We start from the raw sequence: 22,161 nt of genomic DNA, 5'->3' as shown, positions 1-22,161 counted from the left end.
TCTGACTTGTTGCTTAGAGTCACACCTGATTTTTGTTCCAAAACAGCATTGCTCAGCGTCATCACCTTCCCTGTTTACCAGACGTGGCTTCCAATGATTTAGAGAGGTTTCCTGAAATCAAATCCACCCTCAAAAGACAATGATTTTCAACCCTTAAAACTATGTAAAGGACAAGGCTTAAACAAGTCTCTAGAATGTGTCCTCAGATATTTTTGTCTGCTCCATTAAAATAGGTGTACAAACCATCACCCTGACTTATGAACTTGCTCCTCCTCAAACCTTATCCCATACTGCTCAGCCCTCACCCGTGATACGCACACCTCCATTCCATTCCTTAAACACTCCTCACTATCTTATTAGAGGTCCTTCATATGGCTATTCTCCAGCCTTGAAAAGACTGAGTGCTTTTAATCTTGATCATTACATTGCCAACTCCTTCTTAACATTTCAGTTCAAATTTACATCTTCATGAGAGGCTTTCTTTGGTCACCAAGTCCAAGGTCTAAAGTCTCTTTCTTTCTTTTTTTTTTTTTTACCTTGAGTTTATGGGGACCTTTAGTCTCCTTTAGCAATTTAAAGATGTTGGGAGCAGTGATAGGAAGTAAATAGAAAAAGGATGCAAGACAAGGACTGTTCTATCTACTGTTTTGGGCATGGGAGGCCATTTTTTTAACCAAGATTTTACTTATTTCATTTTTTTGTAGACAAGTGTATTAGGCTAGACTTTGCTGTAGTAACAAAAATACCCTCCCCCAATTTCAGTGAACTTACCACAAAGGTTTAAGCTCACGCAAGCTTGCTTGGGTTCAGGCCACCCTCCCTGGGCAGTTGACTTCCATGCTTGAGTGAGAGGAACTGGGTGGCAGAGAGTTGTACATAGCTCTTAAGAGTTTATTCTGCAAAGTAAAGCCACTTATTATCACATCAGTTTATTTTAGTTTTCTGCATAGCACCGGAATCACTATACAGTATTTTCTCAGTGTTTTGATTTCCTTATTTTCTGTCTCCTCTGCGTTAGAATGTAAACTCCAAAGAGCAAAATTTGTCTCATTTGTCACTCTATCCCCATCAAAGAGTAGGCACTTGATAAATATGTGTTTAGTTGAACTGAATAAATCCCAAGACTAGTTCTACTTCTTTTGAAGGGTATGAATATATTATTAATTTCGAAGGAAATAATTTTACTAAATATCAAGTGAATTTACCTCTTTTATTTGCAAATAATTTTTTAGACATCAGGTGGCCATAGCCTAAGTTCTAGTCACTTGCTCTTCAAGAGTTGATAACTGTTCTTTCATTCTTTTATTTTTAATTTTTAAATATTCCTGCAACACTGAATGTATTCTCCTTTCCCAAAATTAAAACATGCATAAAGTATACGGATACCTTTTTTGGCCAACCCAACACATACATGTGCACATGCACACACTCACTGTCTAGGCTTCCGTCCCTCAATTCAACCAACATAACCAGTGCTCTGCTCTAAAGACATGCTTGAGCCAGAGGATCCATTCAAACTTGCTCAAGTGACTGCTGGTAACAGGCCTGTGTTCCTTCCTGTATGGGCCTCTCCACTGCGCTGCTCCCTGATGTGGCGATTGGCTTCCCCTAGAGGACATTATTTAAGTAAGAGAGAGAGATCAACCTAGATGGAAGCACCAGCCTCTTGTAACCTAATACCTAAAATATCAGAGGTGATGTATTATCACTTTTGCTGAATCTTGCTGATCTTGATGCCCAATGCAGATCAACCCCGGTACAAGGTGTGAATGCTAGGACAGCGAGAGCACTAGGGGGTCTCTTGAAGGCTGGCTACTCTGCTACCTGTCTAAGATTGTTGAGAATTAAATGCAATAGGTTTAAAACATTTCCCTGGCACATTGTAAATGATCAAATAAATTGTTAGCCAATATAACTCTCAGAAACAAAATAAAACAACCCAGGATTTTCTGGTAGAGAATTTAAATATTTTACCCATCTGTTGTATGGTCTGTGCTGTGAAAACACTGTCCAATATAAGCACTTTTTAAAGTTTGTAGGATTTTATGTTCTAAAACTACACTGTCAAACATAGACATATGACTGTTGAGTACTTGAAATGTGTCCAGTCCAAATTAAAATGTGTTTTAAATGTAAAATTTACAATGAATCTTTAGGGCTTAAGTACCATATATATATGATTAATAATTTTATACTGATTCCATGTTGAAATGATAATGTTTGGATCTATTAAGTTAACTTAAATATATCATGAAAATTAATTTCACCTATTTCTTTTTGCTTTTTTAATGTCACTACTAGGAATTTTTAAATGATGTGACATACTATATTTCTATTGGACAGCACTAAAAAATCAGCAGAAGTTCCAGCTATCTTATTTCATCTTTAACGGCTCTATGACATTATTGAGTAATCTGCTTTGGATTTTCTAAACAAGTTCTTCAATTATTTTGTGTGTTTGTTTCAGAGATAATGTTCATTTGCCCCTTGGAGTTTGGGAGACGTGGGCAGAAAGTCTCTCTATGTCAACAGCTCTAGCTTCTTAAAGAGCAACAATTACAACTTACACTATATAATGTGGAGTTTGTGAATCTACATTCTGCTGAAAATAGCAGAGAAAAACATTCCAGAGCCCCATGTCCAAGTTGTAATGAGTTCTAAGAGAAGAAAGTTCACAGTAATTGAAATGAAACATTTAATCTCCAAATCACTAAAAATTTTTGGGAATCACACTCTCAAAGTCCTTGGGAAAACCTGAAAATAAGACAGCAGGTTGAGACCCAAGTGAATTTTGAGCCCTGAATCTTATTAAGACAGGTAAATTGCAACTGATGTTTTGAGTTTTTTAATTAAAACACATTTAATTATTAATCCCCCTATATTACTTCTTTTGACGTTCCTAGCTGGAAACAAGTCAGTTGTGAGGTTGTTGGAAGGTTGTCATTTATGATCAGCAAAGATAAATTTTATTAACTACTATTCTTGGTTGCCCAGAGGATATTGGCCTACAATGCAAGGTTTATACATAAGTGACCTTGTTTTCTCCTTTGAAATTACAGATAGGGTTGAAATTGACACCACTTAGTATATAATGTATTTTTGAATGGAAGCTAAAACAGAAAATTTGTATCTGGGGCAAGAGATTTTTATTTTTTGCTGAAAGAACACAAAGGTATTTTATAAAAACAAGTATTTGATTTATATTTGTGTGCCTCTTAAGTATAACACAGACCAAAGGGTTTAATAAAAATCATTTAAACCTGTACTACTTGAGAGTGTTCCGTGTACAGTTACTGGTGAGCAATGAGTTCCCCTCATGAAGAAACTCATACGGAACCAAGGGTACTATAGGAAGAGGCGCCTAAGGCTAGTGGCAAACAGCCTCCTACCACTGAGTTTAAATGATTATCTTACGGCCTGTGTTTCTTGTCAGTGAAAACCAGGGAACTACCAATGACAACAGAAAAGTTACCACTACATCGCAAAATAGCTTATCATGAGTAATGGGCAAATGCATTTTTTTAAGTAAGCCAAATGAATCGTTCCCTGAAAGTGTCAAGAAAAAATTAAAATTAGTTTACATTTTACTCTTTTATAATTTTCAAGCTTTAAGCAATTTCGGCCCAAATTCACCAATTGCAAGGGAAAAGAAAAAATTAAGAAATGTAAGGCTAATAAGTAGTTGCCAATCAGTTAGATTGGTTAGATTCTGATGGTGAAGAAAATCCACTTGGTCTGATTATTATTTATCTCAGGATTTAAACAGTAACCGTAATTGTATTCTTTGAACACCAAGTTCCTGCCCCTCCCCTCATTCCCACCCCAGTAGTTAATTAGCTGGGCAGGTCTTAGAACAAATACCCACTCAGAAACACTGGGTGGTAGAAATGCTGTTGATAATTAAACACCACAATAGCATGGAGCCTATTTCAGGAGCCGCCAAGTGGTCTTGCCCCAGCCGAACTGCTCACCACACACTCACAGACCCTCTATTGTGCTGGCTGGCTGCACAGAGGGATAGTTGCTTGGCTGGAGAAGGGATCAACTGCAGTAAGAGTGAAAAGACCAAACCTCGCAAACAGATACAGGAGTTCTGGACTCAAGAGGAAAATATCCAGAGGGTAGAAGTAAAAGGAGAATGGATCCAAGAAAAAGGGAAGTGACAGGCAGGAAAATTAATCATAGAATAGACACTAACCTTTCTAGTTTCTACGTCCAAACAAACCACCAAAATAAGCTCACCAATCCTGTGCCAAATAGATAGCAATTAGAAAATAGCAATACATCAAGAATAGGTTGATTTGCATTCCATTTGGGTTTAGAGGAAGTTCACTGAGTTTAAGGTTTTTAAGTTGGATCATCATCCCACCTCCCTGGATATCAGTTTATCTTTAAAAATAAGGGGGTTGAAAACGTTCTCATTCTGGGTGGAAAAAATAGGAATGAGATTCCACAAACAATGTCCAAGGTGTCAAAAAGCTTAACAAACACATCATTACTCAAGATAAAACTACACAGTCTAATATGATTATCATATTTACCTGCTTTTCCTTAAAACATTAACTCAGTTTGTTAGGCTTGATTATCTAATGCTGAACAGATGCTTCTATTGGCAGTTATATAGGTCATTTTTAATAGGGAGAAAAATGATTACTTTAAGTCAGCTGATTTGGCAGTCAATAAAGAAAATCTTTCAAGAGAGAGTGTTTTATTAAACTATTAAAAAATCCATAGGATAAAAATAATAAAAGGTTTGCTTGGTGAAATGGTTTGAAACCACTGGCTCAGTTAGTGCCTCTTCAACTCGTGCATGAAATTACCTCTAACGGAAGCAAGTGAGTAGGTATATTCCCAGGGGCACCTGGAAACTTAGCCTGGAAAAAAAAGAGAGAAAGAGATCTGTAAGCTTTCTTTTCTAATCTTCATTTTTTTAGGAATATGTTCCACTCTTCTCCATAATAGAAGGGCTAGTTTTAACTTCGAAATAATTTGCTTTCATCAAAATCTGCATGGAAAATTCAGTGTTCCTAAAAGACAGACATATTTATTTTGAGGCTTCAGAGATACCCGCTGAACTCCATCAATACCACCACCATACTATGTTGTAAGTTAGGTGTCTCAGTCTGAGAAGCACACGTATCTAAACCATCTTGGAAAACTTACTCGGCCATAAAATTCTATGTATCTTTCTTGTTATTCTATGAAGAGGTGAATGCTTTATTTTAAAGACTCAGAGTCCTTTTACCCCTACAACTAAAATAGCATCAAGTCTACAGTCTAGGAATAAAGGCAAAGTCTAGAAAAAAAAATGTGTTGTGCTAGGAAAAGCAGGAAAAATTTCAGGGGGAGCCAAGCATAGCTCAAGAGAAGCTGTCCATCTGAAATGCCACCTGGAATTCACACCAGTAATAACTGTTGTGGATATAAAAATTAATAGGGGGGATTTCATAGTATTAGAAAAATTTATTTTTATAAATCATCTGTCTATCACCCAAGTGTTGACGCATGCATGCAATTCAAACATCAGGCTCACAATAAAAAGCTCACTGAATGACTTAGCAAGGACAATTCCCCCATTTTGTCCATAATTTGGAGTGGAAGAAGGTGGGGGGAGCGGGTAAAGGGTGCAGTTACTGGGTCAATTAATCAACCTGAAAACTGTGACACAAACTCTGACGCCTAACCTATGTCTAAAAATACACAAATGTATACGAATTTGTTTTAAACTGTCAATGCCTATATTTAGGACCTTCCCAGCAAGGCTATAATGAGACTGTGTTTGAGGGCTTCAGTCATAGCAGACTCTACCATTAATCTGAAGTTAGTTAAATTAACAGCATTTAGTACTGACTTGTCAATCTCACTGCTTCAGGAAATTGCACCTTGAGGCTACTAATATTGCCAATTTTTCCACAGGAGTATGCGCCTGCCTGTGCGTATGTGTATTTTTTTTTCTCCAGGACCTCTGTGTTCATACACCATCATTGCTTCCCTACACCCACAGCACTTATATTATCATTTATTCTGGCCTCCTTTAGCCTTCCCAAGGGGTTCTGCATAGTGTAGCTTCTCAGTGAAAGAGTTTTTTAGCTCTATATTTGTTTGTTTATTTTTCTGTCATGGCTCATGACTGAGGCTTTAAAAAAAAGTGTGCCAGTATTTAGAGTACATGATTGACTGCTACAGCAACGTGCATTAGCCATGACAAATCTGCAGCAAAACACAGTCCTGAGTGTTCTAACCAGCAACTTTCAAAAGAAAGAAAAAACAAAAAATACTCAACTAATTTTTCATTGACTTCATCAGTAAATAAAGTTAGATTGATGGTAAGCAGGGGCAATAATAAATTAGTATTCATTTCCTGTAATTAATGCAAACATGCCTATGAACACAAGACAATATGAATATATAACCACATAATTTCCATTTCAAAGTACACCTAAAATCTTTCACTTTGCGTTATCTTCATAATATTTTCCCTCTTAATTAGAAGAATAAAATGGTTAGATATCTTTCCCACCCACCAGGGGGAAATATTGTTTTGATCACAGAGTGTCAAACACATTTTGGTGACAGATCTGCAGAACTCGGTTCTGCTCTGTTTCATTATCTGTGTGACCCTCTACCCTATGCATGCTAGGGCTCTCTTTTCTTCTTTATCACTAACCAGGAAGGGCTCCACTGAACTGGCCAAGTGACCACCTAGGCAGGCCCTCACATGCATGAGTGCTATGAGTGGACAGCAAGAAGCAGACTCCCAATCTGACATAAGAATTTGAAATGTTCTGTCACTGACATGAACGTTCACTCACACAGGGCAGGTTGGGTAAATACTGTGATGTGAATCAAATAAAGATTATCACACACTGAATTAAAAAAAAATATACCAAGCCTGACAACCTCTCTTGGCAAGAGGTGTAGTATAACTTACTCTCTTGGGCATGGGCATCTCCAGAAATCATTCACACAATCAGACCACTTAAACGGTAAAATTAATCAAAGATCAATATGTGATCACACCCAAGTCATCCAACCATCAGGACTCACTAGTTCTATTGTGGCAGCAATAGTGGAACACTTTGCTAACAATTCCTGGGTTGGGAAAATCCCCTGGTGAAGGGATAGGCTACCCACTCCAGTATTCTGGCCTGGAGAATTCCATGGACTATATAGTCCATGGTGTCGCAAAGAGTCGGACATGACTGACCGACTCTCACTTTTTTAGCAGTAAATAAATTGACTAACAATAACAAAATTACCACTAAGAAAAATACCTATGAGCTGGAAAGAATATAAAAACAGAAGATTGTATCAGGTTCTCCAAAAACAAACAAACAAAAAAAAACAGCAAAAACCGAAAACACATCTTCAGCAGAATGCAACTTGCCTCATGGATGACTTTTCTTAAGACCTTCCTAATCCTACAAAGCTTTTGCTCCTAAGTGTTTGTGCCTCTGAAGATCATGGAAACAACTCTATGCAACATGAAATAGAAGTGGGCCTCATACCAGTGGACTTCTAATTAACCCTGCTAGGCAGCTATTTGGGCCAGAGGGCAATGGGAATCTCTTAAACTGCTATGTTTATCATTTAACCTAGTTTTGTCACCAATTATACCTTGTCATAGTAAGATAGCTAATAAGGAATATTGATTCCCCTTTCCCCGGGCATTTTTAAAAACTCATAGTAGACTTTGAGATACCCTGTCAACAAAGCAGCGTCTCCCCAAAAAGAAAGTCAGTCACCCCATTTCTTTCCTTCCAGTTGTCAGCCTGGAAAGCCGATCTATGCACCTCGATACACTGGTGCAGGAAGCCCAGGAAAGGGTGAGTGAACTGTCTGCTCAGGTGGAGAATGAAGGATTCAGTCTGGACAACACAGAGAAAGAGAAGCAGCTGAAAGCTTGGGAGTGGAGGTACCGACTCTACAAGCGCATGAAAACAGGCTTTGAACATGCCAGTGAGTACAAGCAGAGGACTTGTTCATTTAACTAGACTGAACCCTGGTTTGAGACAGCAGGACTTCTTTCACTGATTTTTTGCCACTCGAGGGATCACGGATGGCTGTTGTCAGCCTCTTTGGAGCAAGGGTTCTGGGAGGCTGTCAAAGGGTCTCTTGTCTTACTTATTTTCTGGCTCCTGATAGGTTCTTTGACCACAGCCATGAGGCTTTAGTGCTGTTGGCTTCCCTCCACCGTGTCACACTCATCTAGCACTTTCCACCCGCTACGCCCTAATGTCTAATGACCTGGATGGTCTGATTCCCTAAGTGGCTTTATTTTGAGATGTGGAGGTGGAAAAATACTTGTTTGCCTATGTGTCCAGTTTCTGCTTCAAGTTCAAGATTAAGCTGTATTCAACTCTCTACTATATACAGCTTATATAAACTGACCTTCAGTTAATACAGCCAACAGAGAAGGATAACCAACCTATGAATTATGCTTTTGTCTGCACTTCCATCCTCTTTACCAGTTCTTTTTGTTAATTTAAGGAAAGCTTTGTTTCTGGATAATACTCATTAGCATTGGAAGGTACTGCTTAGTATCACCTCTGATATGAAAATTCATATACAATCCGAACACTTGTGAAATATTAAACTCTTATTCCAAAAGGTGATTTTATTTAAACAACAAAAAAATTAGACTTGAAATGTTTAGTATAAGGGAAAGATCAGTTCATTAGTTTGGGAACTATCTGCCTCTGCCTCATGATAAACACCAAAGGGAGAGAAATTCTTGTTTTCTGTAGTATTGTATTCTAAATACCAAATCTAGGCCTAATCCTTTTTCTTGAAGCAAGTAGCTTAAGTAACATTAATGAAAGGTTGCTTTTAATATTAACAATCCCTTTAGTAATGCTAATACATGCTTTTAGAAAAAAGCATTTCAATAACTGTTGAAATTATTTTCAGCAATTATTTCAATAAATTCATTTACCATTGTACCTCATTTAGGATAGATTAATACTAGAATTAACACTAGAATCATCAAATCATTAATTTGATGCCATTTTAAATTTTTTTTCTAAATTAAAAAACATCTTCTGAGTGTCAAAATGTACCCTGAGTGATACAAGTCCTTTAAAACCTGGGGTTAGTGGACATGACATTTGCCCATGAAGTCTTTCTTAGAAAAATAGTACCTGATGTAATCGGAGGCAGTGTGAGAGCAAGTCAAGTTAGCATTCCATACCGGGAAGAGCCCAGAATTGGGCATCTGAAGCCACGGACTTTCATCCTAGCTATGTCTTTACTGTGTTCTTGAACCAGTAATTTGGCCTCTTTGGGTTGAAGTTTCCTCATCCTAAAAGTGCGGATGCAGTTTCTCATTCTTTCTACCCAACAGGGTTGCAAAAAGGCTCCAGTGAAATGATCTACATGAAAGTACTTTCTGAAAATAGTCTCTACCTAAAATATTGATTCCTGCTAACACTTTCTGACCTCCTCTCCACTGGTCCGGCCAATCTTCTATTGTGTTTCTAAGATACTTTGAAAAGGCTTAACTGGTATTATTTGCCCCTTCAGAAGATGTTCTAATGCTCAAATAAGACCATGATGGCAACAAATAAAGGCCATTGAGACTTCTAATGAAAATGCTCAAAGGCAAAAGCTATTAGGCTCTACAAACAAATGTCTCCATAGTGTGTGTTTCAGGATACCCTTTGAAGAGACAGGAACAGTGTTTGAAAAGGATTTGCTGTGTTAAGGTCCTTGTGTTTCTCCTTCTGTCCCAGGAGCCCCCGAAGTGCCAACCAGTGCTTGTCTCGTGGTAACCAGCAGCACGTCACTCACTGTCAGCTTTCAAGAGCCTCTTAGTGTCAACGCAGCTGTAGTAACCAGATATAAAGGTACTGGATTCCAAATATTTTTGTCACTGCTTCTCCTTAAAATACAAACTACTGTTTAAGGATCAATTGCACATTTTGCATGTTTGTTTTTTCTGCTGAAAAGATTTTTTTCATCCCATTTACTTTTTCAAGTTGAACTATTTCCATAGGCATTCACACAGAGAGTGATAAGGTGATGGAGAGTGTTACAGACTAATATTAGTATTAATATTTCATTCTTGCTTGCAGAGCAAGCGCCTCCTCTGTGTATAGCATTCACTGCGGACAGTTCTGAGTAGGACATGCTAAAGAAGCCGCCTTGATCTACAGGGCTCAGAGGCTAAAGATATGGCACATACTAAATAGGGGGCATATGAATTAGTAGCTGTAATAGCAGGTAACCAGGGTTGATAATTAAAATGACGACAATATTGGAGGTCAGAGAAGAAGGAGGGATGGTTAAATGATAGAATTGGAAAGGCCCCAGTGAAGCAGTGGCAACTGGGCCTGGCTTTTAAGGATGGCTCAGATTTGAACCAGCAGATATTGGAAGGAAAGTGAACTCCAAGTGAAGGGAACAGTGAGCACACATACACAAGCAAGAACATTCCAGAACAAGTCGAGGAGAGCAAGGGAACTTGCAGGGCAGTGGCTCCAGGACAGAGTTCATGAGAAGAAGCAGTGAAATACACAATTGGAAAGTGGAACTAGGGTTAGAAGGGAGGGATAGAATGAGGCTTGAAATCAAGATTAAGGAATTTAGGCTTTACCTGATGAACTCTGCAGACCACTGAATAAGATAGGGACAAAATGAGAAGCAGACTTCAAAAATTTAAGTTCCAACACTGTGTGTGATGTAGCTTCCCAGGTGGCACCAGCGGTGAAGAACCCACCTGCCAATGTAGGAGACATAAAATACATGGGTTCGATCCTTGGGTCAGGACGATTCCCTGGGGAGGGCATGGCAACCCACTCCAGTATTCTTGCCTGGAGAATCCCATGAACAGAGGAGCCTGGCGGGCTACAGTCTACAGGGTCGCAGAGTCGGACACGACTGAAGCGACTTAGCACGCACGCACATACTGTGTATTGCAAGAGATGTGGATTTGGAATAAGGAAATGAGTTAGGAAGCTATTATATTCAGGAGAAAGGTCATGACAGCCTGACCTGACTGCTATAGCTGCCCTGGGAAAGGAGAGAGCCCACAGGAGAAAGATTTTATGGAGGTGCTATGAGGATAACAGCCAAGGCTTACATAGTGCTTACCATGCTCCAGGCACTGTGTAAAGCCTTGATATGTGTTAACTCTATTCCTCACAACAACCTTATAAGGCAGGTACTGTCATGGTTACCATTTGCAGATGAGAAAGCTGAAGCAATGAAATGAAGAATTCACCTAAAAAAAGACTCACAGTAGAGCCAGAAATATCACATTATGTTGACTCTTGAATGTGGTGGACAAAAAAGAAAAAAAATCTATTTTCCTGATTCAGGAGGACATATGGGAATTCCCTGAACAGTTCTAAAACTTGATAAGACTCTCCACACATATTCTGAATGCCAGGCCACGAGGCAGAATTTCTGTGTTCAGGTCACTGCCATTCCCATGGACCACAAAAATGTCCAAGTAGTGTATGCTTCCTTTCTCCTTCTAAGGCCTGTTCCCAGGAGAACTTTCTATGTCTCCAAATTACCCACAATTTGTAGCTTTCTGAGTTACTTGGAATTTTCCAGATATCTCCACTATTTTTTATATCTTAGGTAAAACAGCATTGAATTGTTTATCACTTTGGGTTTTCTGTATCAAGCTAAAAGAGGGCAGCCTGAGAAAACAGCAGATAAATGAAACCACCAAGAACGGCTGCCCACAGCCACCCTTCAATTCAGTTCTGATACTTTCTCTTGGTTGCCAAGACTTTCTGAAATTCAGAGCAAGTGTTTGCAGGCAATGTTAGACATGACATTTTCCTTTCTTTCTACCTCCCTCCAGCTCAAGGCTTTGATAAAGAGTTTCATCAATGCTGCCCAACTTGACATTTTCTTCTTAACGTTTGATTAGTGAGCTATCAGGAGCTAATTTATCCAGACTGTCAGCTATTTAATACCCAACCATAATGCCAGCAAATTCAATCAACATTCACATATTAACACATATCATCTCAGGAGACTTGCATTTGGGTGAGGTTGAAATGAAAGGTCACAAATGGGTTTTGTTAGTGACTGGAGAGGCTTAATTAAGCATTATAAATAGAATTGTCTGTTGCATTATGGAGTAGGTTTCCTTGTGTTAATTTATAAGGTCATAAATTGAGTCCTTAACCTGACCACTCTCAAGGGTTATTTAAAACAGCTGCCAGCTTACTGTACCTAGAGACAGCAGGATGGTTTTTCATTCAGGGTTGAAGTAATTATTTAATTATGGAAATACTAACAAAACTACACTGAGACAAGGCTAATTATTTTGTTTAAAAAAGAAGAAGAAACAATTAAGAAATCCACAAACAATTAAGAAATGAAGTGGCAATTATCTAATTGGTTAGAGGGAAGGTTTAACCCTGCAGTATTTAGAGTTTGGCAAAAACATATTGCTCTCCAGAACTTTAGGGTTCAGCAAAACCTCAAGCCTATTTTGACAACTGGATATTTTCCCCCTTCATGCTTAAGCCAGTTTTTGAAAGAAAATCTGAATCTTTCTGTTGCTTCTTATTTACATTCAACTCATCAACATGTGGTCTTTTGTTTTGTTTCTTGTTTTCAAAAAACGATCGCTGATATACAGAAATCTTTTAAAGAGCATCTCTTTATACACCTCCTTCAGGCCCCAGGGTTGGCCAAGCACCAGGCCAACAGGCATCACAACTTGGAGATTAAAGGCATCCATTTCAGCTCAAAACCCAGAAAACAGTTTTGAGTGAGACTCTCTAGACTCTGCCTGCATCTTCCCTGAAAACAGTAAAATGGAGCTCAGAGAGCTAGTCTGTTTTGAGGTGTTTCTTCCTTGGATCCCAAGAGTACTTGCATCTTTTGGTCCCATCTCACCAGTTTTCATGGCTTACAGAGCAAAACAAGAGTTATTTCAGAGGCTCTGATGCTTTGGACAAGTGCCAGAACTTCGTTCCACATTTTCTCCTTGCTACCTTGGGTGACTTACCCGGAGCTCTCATTTGCAGAGGATATGTCATTTCCTGGTAGTCCCAAAGCAGAAAACGTTTTCTTTTTTTTTTTTTAATAGAAACACCTGTAATCACTTTTATTTTTTTATTTATTTTTTTTGGGGGGGGGTTTTGTCATACATTGATATGAATCAGCCATAGATTTACACGTATTCCCCATCCCGATCCCCCCTCCCACCTCCCTCTCCACCCGATTCCTCTGGGTCTTCCCAGTGCAACAGGCCCGAGCACTTGTCTCATGCATCCCATCTGGGCTGGTGATCTGTTTCACCATAGATAGTATACATGCTGTTCTTTTGAAACATCCCACCCTCACATTCTCCCACAGAGTTCAAAAGTCTGTTCTGTATTTCTGTGTCTCTTTTTCCATTTTGCATATAGCGTTATCGTTACCATCTTTCTAAATTCCATATATATGTGTTAGTATGCTGTAATGTTCTTTATCTTTCTGGCTTACTTCACTCTGTATAAGGGGCTCCAGTTTCATCCATCTCATTAGGACTGATTCAAATGAATTCTTTTTAACGGCTGAGTAATATTCCATGGTGTATATGTACCACAGCTTCCTTATCCATTCATCTGCTGATGGGCATCTAGGTTGCTTCCATGTCCTGGCTATTATAAACAGTGCTGCGATGAACATTGGGGTGCACGTGTCTCTTTCAGATCTGGTTTCCTCAGTGTGTATGCCCAGAAGTGGGATTGCTGGGTCATATGGCAGTTCTATTTCCAGTTTTTTAAGAAATCTCCACACTGTTTTCCATAGCGGCTGTACTAGTTTGCATTCCCACCAACAGTGTAAGAGGGTTCCCTTTTCTCCACACCCTCTCCAGCATTTATTGCTTGTAGACTTTTGGATAGCAGCCATCCTGACTGGCGTGTAATGGTACCTCATTGTGGTTTTGATTTGCATTTCTCTAATAATGAGTGATGTTGAGCATCTTTTCATGTGTTTGTTAGCCATCTGTATGTCTTCTTTGGAGAAATGTCTGTTTAGTTCTTTGGCCCATTTTTTGATTGGGTCATTTATTTTTCTGGAATTGAGCTGCAGGAGTTGCTTGTATATTTTTGAGATTAATCCTTTGTCTGTTTCTTCATTTGCTATTATTTTCTCCCAATCTGACGGCTGTCTTTTCGCCTTACTTATAGTTTCCTTTGTAGTGCAAAAGCTTTTAAGTTTCATTAGGTCCCATTTGTTTAGTTTTGCTTTTATTTCCAATATTCTGGGAGGTGGGTCATAGAGGATCTTGCTGTGATTTATGTCGGAGAGTGTTTTGCCTATGTTCTCCTCTAGGAGTTTTATAGTTTCTGGTCTTACATTTAGATCTTTAATCCATTTTGAGTTTATTTTTGTGTATGGTGTTAGAAAGTGTTCTAGTTTCATTCTTTTACAAGTGGTTGACCAGTTTTCCCAGCACCACTTGTTAAAGAGGTTGTCTTTTTTCCATTGTATATCCTTGCCTCCTTTGTCAAAGATAAGGTGTCCATAGGTTCGTGGATTTATCTCTGGGCTTTCTATTCTGTTCCATTGATCTATATTTCTGTCTTTGTGCCAGTACCATACTGTCTTGATGACTGTGGCTTTGTAGTAGAGTCTGAAGTCAGGCAGGTTGATTCCTCCAGTTCCATTCTTCTTTCTCAAGATTACTTTGGCTATTCGAGGTTTTTTGTATTATTCCATACAAATTGTGAAATTCTTTGGTCTAGTTCTGTGAAAAATACCGTTGGTAGCTTGATAGGGATTGCATTGAATCTATAGATTGCTTTGGGTAGAATAGCCATTTTGACAATATTGATTCTTCCAATCCATGAACACGGTATGTTTCTCCATCTGTTTGTGTCCTCTTTGATTTCTTTCATCAGTGTTTTATAGTTTTCTATGTATAGGTCTTTTGTTTCTTTAGGTAGATATACTCCTAAGTATTTTATTCTTTTTGTTGCAATGGTGAATGGTATTGTTTCCTTAATTTCTCTTTCTGTTTTTTCATTGTTAGTATATAGGAATGCAAGGGATTTCTGTGTGTTAATTTTATATCCTGCAACTTTACTGTATTCATTGATTAGCTCTAGTAATTTTCTGGTAGAGTCTTTAGGGTTTTCTATGTAGAGGATCATGTCATCTTATGCCAGACTTTTTGATACAGTAAGTACTAAAAGAAGTAAAATTTCTCTTCATTCTCCAGTCTCAGGTAGCATTTAGCCAAACCTCCCCAACTCCAACACACATGCATTTTTTAACTATTTCTTCTCTTTGTGCGCTACTAAAATTTTTAGGTAACTAAATAATTAGTTCATCATACATGCTATTTAAAAACCAAAACCCTGAATCATAAGATGCTTATTTTAAAACTTAAAGAAATAAAATAAGTGGTAAGACATTTTTAAACAAATAGGGATGATGAATACCTTTATGTGACATTTTACCATTCAAAATGATTCAAAATAAATTAAGTGGTGATCATTAAGATGCCGGAAACACTTAATTTCAGCTGTGACCCAACTCCAGTAGGTTTTTTTAGTTTCTATTAAAATGGAAGAATCTAGTCCATAAAGGGGAAAGCCAAAGCTGTGTAATTGTTTTTGGTTTCTGACTGGACTTTCATTTACTGTTGAAGCTCAACGGCAGATCTGGTGATGCAAATGTGAACTTTAAGAAGAGCCACAGGGAGAGAGTGTACTCCACAGGGAGAGACCTGTTCTAGGTCTAGAACTGCAGTTGTCCAGGCTCCCAGAGTCCTGGTCTTTGCCTAGGAGGGTGAAAGCAACAGCATCTTTGTACAGCAACAATTATATGAAGTGGTTCAAGCATCTGTCAACACCATTCAACAGTTACTCTGAGTAGATTCATCTTAGTAACTGAGTTGAAATGGGGGGGTGGGGAGGGAAGGGGGAAGAATTGTATAGAAGGGTCACAGTTCTCAGGCATACCAGACCTTCCTGGGAAATCTAAGTTATCTGTGCACAGTGTTGGTAGTGAATGAACTGGGCAGACACTCCAAATATTATAAACCATAGGCCCTACAGAAAAGAAAGAGTTTGGGGGCCATGTGTCACACAGGCATGTGGTTTCTGTAAGAACGAAGTCAGAAATTGTGCAGCTGAGTTGTAATACTGGCACCTACTAGCTGTGTGAAAGTCAGTGAAACATTCTTAGGAATTAGCCCCCTTACTTAAAACGTAAGAATAAGAATTAACCCAGCAGAGTCCATGAGATCTAAATGCCTCTCATTACTCTCCTTACACAGACACTGGTCATCAAGTTAAAGCATGAGCTGATCATGTCATTCCCCTGCTCATTAACCTTCGCTGGCTCCCATGAGATAAAAACCAACCCTCAGCATTGCATCAAGGACTTTCACGTATCAGCGATCCCTCAGCCCCCACACCCTCCTTTCCTCTGCTGTGACTTATCATGCTCAACTCTGTCAACCCTCAATTTCTTCCCCTGGAATGCCCTTCTCTGTGTGGCAAAATCCCACACAATCTTCAAAACCCAGACCAAACATCACCTTCCTTTATCCCACCCCCTCCCAACTTTGATGGTCCTTAGAATTTCAACAACACTTTGTTCACCTGCAAGATCACATCTTACTGTAATTGCCTGTATCTTTATCCATCTGCACATTGGTTTGTGAGTCTTAGGGCAAGGTCTTATTCCTGTTTATATTCCCATCACCCAGCACAGTGCCTTCCAATCTTAAAGATGCTCAAAGAATTTTGTGATCATATATGGAAATGTGAATACATGAAGGAGTTTTGAAATGGGAAACCATCATTAAAATACAGTAATTAGCATTAGTAAAAGTGAAGAGGGCATCCCAGGTAGCACTAGTGGTAAAGAGCCTGCCTGCCAATACAGGAGACTTAAGAGATGCAGGTTCAGTCCCTGGGTTGGGAAGATCTCCTGGAGGAGGGCACAGCAACCCCCTCCAATATTCTTGCCTGGAGAATCCCATGGGCAGAGGAGCCTGGTGGGCTACAGTTCATAGGGTCTCAAAGAGTCGGACACGACTGAAGCGACTTAGCATGCACACATGCACAAAGGTGAAGAATCTGAGCAGTAAGGAGAATTTGGCCCCAGAGTTTTGTATCAGAACACTTCTTATACTAGATGCCACATGTTTTTCCACAACCTTGCAGAGGAATGGGTGGGTGCACAAGCAGATGAACCCCTCGGTGTCACAAGGCATAACACACCCTAACCTTCATTGTGGGACAGAGTTGGTCCACGGAATAATGCCTTCATCTGACAGGTGACTGAAGATTCAGAAGGAATCTCTCAGACTTTCTCAAAGTTAAAACTCACAGATCTGTGTACCTCTATGTTTTCCTCTCTACAGCTACTGTTTTCCTCAACTCTCAGTACATGCTGAAGTTTCATTTAACTATGAGGGGAAGAGGCACTGGATTTTTGAGACCAGACAAACACAGGTTTGAAATCCGACCCTCCCATTCATTCCCAGTGTGTGGCCTTGACCAGTGTACTCAGTCTTGACCTCACCTCTAAAATGAGAAAAATGCATAAGGCTTGTGAAAACCAAATGAGAAAAATGGGGACGAAGGTATTGCAAACTAAAAATGTTTTGGAACTGTAAGTTGTTATTCTCCTCATGAGAAGTAGACTTAACCAGCCACGTGCTCATCTTCTTTTGTTACTTCTTCCCCCATTTCTCCCTCTGGGATTCTTTGCAGAGGACCCACAGTATGGATATACATCTCACTGGGCTTGGGTCTGTTTTTGCGTAGAGGAGTATTTGCTCCAACCCCTAATAAGTGTGATCTACTTTTTTCTCTGCAAAGGAGAACTTTTGCAGGGGAAATAACAATTTCAGCAGCCCCTGTGGTAACAAAGCATTTCTTTGATCTCTTGCCACTATCTGAGTGTTGTTTGGAAAGCTACTTAAGGATGAAAGTATCCTCCAAAAAACCTACTGTCAAAGAGGATTTCAGCTCACCTCAAATTCAACCAACTCTTGAGGTTTTGCATGTGGAAAAACAAGATGGGGACAGCTACATAAGTACTGAATGAGCAATGAGATGTCAGTGTTTTTATTACTGCTTGCAATTGAACTCTGAGTCAAACTGAGACCCATTACATATACCTGAAAGGACAGCATGGTTTTTGATATGACCAGGATATTTGATTTGGAAATTTTTAAGTGTACCGTGTTGCTAATAGCTCTTAGTTAAAAAAAAAAAAAAAGAAGAATAGAACTCCAGTATTTACCATTTCCTACGAGTTTGAAATGCCAAATATTTGGATTTACATAAAAATTTGGCTCATAAGTGTCTCAGTGAATAAGAAAATATATATTGTGGTGGCTAACAAGAAGTCAGGCACTTTCCTCCTATTTACAAAGGGCAAAGGTAATGCCAGCCCTGAGTTGGTACCCTGTCTCACATGAATCACAGCACTAGTAGAATCTTTCTGGTCTCCCTGACTACAGCGTTGCCTCTCTCCCGTTTTTCTCCCATAAACCACAATAAAGGGCTTTCTAAAATGCAAATCTGATCATATGATGGCCTGATCTTTCAATAGCTCCAAAATGTCTTCAAAATAATGTTGATACTTGTTAGCATAATGAGCTCCTGCCTCCCTGTGGAATCTCATCACTGATTAAAGTCACACTCGCATCCCACTCACCTCTTCTATTCTCCATAACTGCTCTGCCATCCCCTGACCAGCCATGACTCTGTGTCTTTGAACACCCAGAAGCCTAGAATGCCTTTAGCACATCCTTCAGGAGTCTGTCCAGAAAGTTATCCCTAACCATCCTCTCCTCAGATTTCTGAGGGTGCCCCCACTCTAAGCCTGCTTCTATGACAGCACTCATTGCATTACAACTTATTGGCTTGTCTTTCTCCCCCATTGAACTGTAATTATCTTGAGTTTTAAGATTAGGCTTATTCACATTCATATCCACAGCACTTTACATCATCTGGTGTCTAACAGGGAAGCACTCCAAGTCTCGTCAATCAGCCAAATAGTACTAGATTGAAAGTGGAACTTCATTTCTTATCCCAAATATGTCACCAGTTATGGTGTTGGGTGTTGGACCAATAGATACAAAATTCAATAAACTCAACTATGTTTATTTATTGAGATCCAATTATGTATATATCCTTCCAATCAATCCACATAATTCTTTTTCTCACCTTCTATGGGCCAGGTATCTTACTATTGATTTAAATATTGCCAATGGCTTTCCTTCCCTGCCTTATTATCTATATTAAAATAGATAAAAGGGTTTATAAAATCTGGAGAGCTTTATCATCCCCACAAGTGAATGACCTCTTTTGAATGTTCGCAAAATAACAGTCTTGTTCTTCATTTTTAACTGTGAACGTGAAAAAAAAAATCTTCTCTATTAAATAAATTATTGCAATCATTCATTTCCAACATTTTTATTGGAAACCCACTAAGTTCCATTTGCCCTCACAGGCCAAGATAAAACGCATGGGTGAATCTGCCAGTTAAACAGATGAGCTGTAAAACACTCAACAAATATTTTAGGTCCAAGCTACTGGTTCAAATATGTTTTGTAAGTACTGAAAACTTAGAGACATCACATATAAGTAGAAATGTTGAAACCAAAGACTAAAAACAAAATAAAGATTACTAGAGCACTACCTCCAAGGAAAGGGATTATGTCTTTCAAATTGTTCCAGCTAGGATTCTATGGAATACATTCTACATTGTGATGTATAACTTTCCAGAGGGAGCTGTAGGGGAAAAAAATATGTGTATATTGCTTGCAATATGAAGGGTTTTCCTTAACATTCTGAAGCCCATTTGGGATTTCTGGACCTCAAGCAAAGCATCTGTCTATGAACACATTGAGGTTCATGCCCTCATCATCAGTTAGTCTGATCCTCCACAGAGAAGCAGAATCTGAGTCTGGGAATGGGGGACAGGGCTCTTTGTCTCCCTCAGAATCTCTGAAAGGCTTAATCTTGCCTTAAAATCTAAAGACTGAATTTTTCAGGATCAATAAAGGCACCTTTTTTGAGTAATTCACAGTAGGATGTGAAAACAAATACGGAAGGGAAGTACCCCAAACACACATTCGCCTTGGTGAGATACAGAGGAAGGAGGACTGTGGTTAGCTGCCCTAAAGTGGCCTTAGTCTTCCTTTTCTTTTCTTTCTTCCTCTCCTCCCTTCCACCATCCTTCCTCTGTTCCTTTCCTCCCTTCTTTTCCTTCCCTCCTTTCTTCTTTTAAATTGTATTGCTTTTTGACTGTGCAGGGTCTTCACTGCTGTATGCAGACTCTTCTCTAGCTGCGGTGAATTGGGGCTCCTCCCCATTGCAGGGCACAGGCTTCTCATTACGGTGGCCTTTCTCGTTGCAAAGCACAGGCTCTAGGGCACAGGGGCCTCAGTAGATGTGGCTTAGTTGCTCCAGGGCATGTGATATCTGCATTTGCAGGTGACTTCACAATCACTAGCCCACCAGGGAAGTCCCCTTTCTCACTTTCTTTCTCTCTCTCTTTCTTTTTTTCTTTTCCTCCCTTCCTTTCCTCCCTTCCTTTCTTATTTATTTCTATTTGCCCACAAATTCCTCTGGATCCTAAGGAACCACTCCTGCTTTGGAGTTGGTTTATCCCCATGTTGTGCTTCCTTGATAGTTCAGTTGGTAAATAATCCGCCTGCAATGCAGGAGACACTGGTTTGATTCCTTGGGTTGGGAAGATCCACTGGAGAAGGGATAGGCTACCCACTCCTGATTCTTGGGTTTCCCTTTGTGGCTCAGCTGGTTAAGAATCCGCCTATAATGCGGGAGACCTGGGTTCAATCCCTGGGTTGGGAAGATACCCTGGAGAAGGGAAAGGCTGCCCACTCCAGTCTTCTGGCCTGGAGAATTCCATAGACTGTATAGTCCATGGGGTCACAAGGAGTCGGATACGACTGAACGACTTTCAATCAATTCAATCAATCAATAACGTGCACTCTCTTATCTTGGCTTAAGTGTCTCATCCAGAGGAGAGAGAAACAGGACATGGACCTCATTCAGGACTTGGGAGGAATAGAGTAGGTCATGGTGGAGAGGTGGAGAGGGAGGTGAACGAGGGGTATCTGACACCAGTGAGGTTACATAACATGAAACAGACTCAGAATACGTGCCAGCAATCCACATGCGTTTTCTGTGACTGTTTACATTGCTATTTTTCCTTCTAAACCAGCACGTGTCTTGGCAGCCACAGCCACATGTGGCTGACTTGGAGATACAGAACACCTTCATGAGCCTCACAGTCCCCAGCACGAGTAAAATCCCCTGTCCTGTTAGGCGGTCACTGCCCGCTATCCTCAGTCCCTCTTAAACCACAACAAGGAAATCACAGGACTGGAGACAAAGGCTGGCCCTTGGGGAAACGAGACAGAGCTGCCAACCTGGAGCCCTGTCTTAGGTTCACTCACTGGAAGTCAAATACTATAAATGCTTTCTAGAAACTCTTCACATTGGGGCTTTCTCTAGCTTAAAAGACCTCAACATGACTGTTAGTCCATTTATCACTTTCTGCTCGTATGGGCTTGGGAGGAAGACAAAGAGACAGGGGTTCAAATCCAGACTGCGCTGATAAGCTGTATATCCTTAAGCTATTTATTAAAAACTTTGGGCCTCAGTTTTCTCATTTGTAAAATGAGACAAACATTATCTATGAAACAGGATCATAGATACCCCAATAAATCAAAGTACTCCAATAAATATTAATAAATATCTTCCAAGTATCCTCCAAAGATCACTGGGCATTAGCTTCCTCATAAACCATCATCTCTTTATGTCTAATTCAGGATTTTCTTTTTACGTTTTATTTTTTGTAGCATTTTGCACATGCAATATTTTAAAAGGCAAGCCATAACCTTTTGAAAAATAATTGGAGCGATTTTTATAGGAAAAACTGCCAACACATCTTTGCCAATGGTTCTTTCCCATTATTAGAAATCACTGCACCTAACTCACCATCAATTAAAAATACTCTTTATTGGGGCACTTAAGGTACCTATAGCTACTGCTCTTTGAGGAATATGCTGGAATTCATGGCCCCTCATTAAAATGTGCCCTCAAACAATGCACTGTAGATAAGGTAGAAAAAGATGCTGTACGCATTTTATTATTTCTTAGGGTCCAGCTGACAACAGGTGGTTTCTCGCTTTGACTCAGG

At 39.5% G+C, this 22,161-nt stretch overlaps 1 protein-coding gene across 1 annotated transcript in view; it reads left to right on the top strand.

Annotated features, from left to right (window-relative positions):
- The window catches only part of ANKFN1 (ankyrin repeat and fibronectin type III domain containing 1), a 371,327-nt gene that overhangs the window by 208,611 nt on the left and 140,555 nt on the right, over window positions 1–22,161 (top strand). Inside the window, exons 6-7 of the mRNA XM_043483529.1 lie at window positions 7,765–7,959; window positions 9,732–9,845. Of these exons, the coding sequence (XP_043339464.1) occupies window positions 7,765–7,959; window positions 9,732–9,845 (309 nt within the window). The remainder of the gene's footprint in view (window positions 1–7,764; window positions 7,960–9,731; window positions 9,846–22,161) is intronic.

Source organism: Cervus canadensis, chromosome 1 (assembly GCF_019320065.1).
Source record: "Cervus canadensis isolate Bull #8, Minnesota chromosome 1, ASM1932006v1, whole genome shotgun sequence".
Classification (NCBI taxonomy): Eukaryota; Metazoa; Chordata; class Mammalia; order Artiodactyla; family Cervidae; genus Cervus; species Cervus canadensis.
The sequence above is the reverse complement of the archived record's forward strand: the minus strand, read 5'-3'. Positions and strand labels throughout refer to the sequence as shown.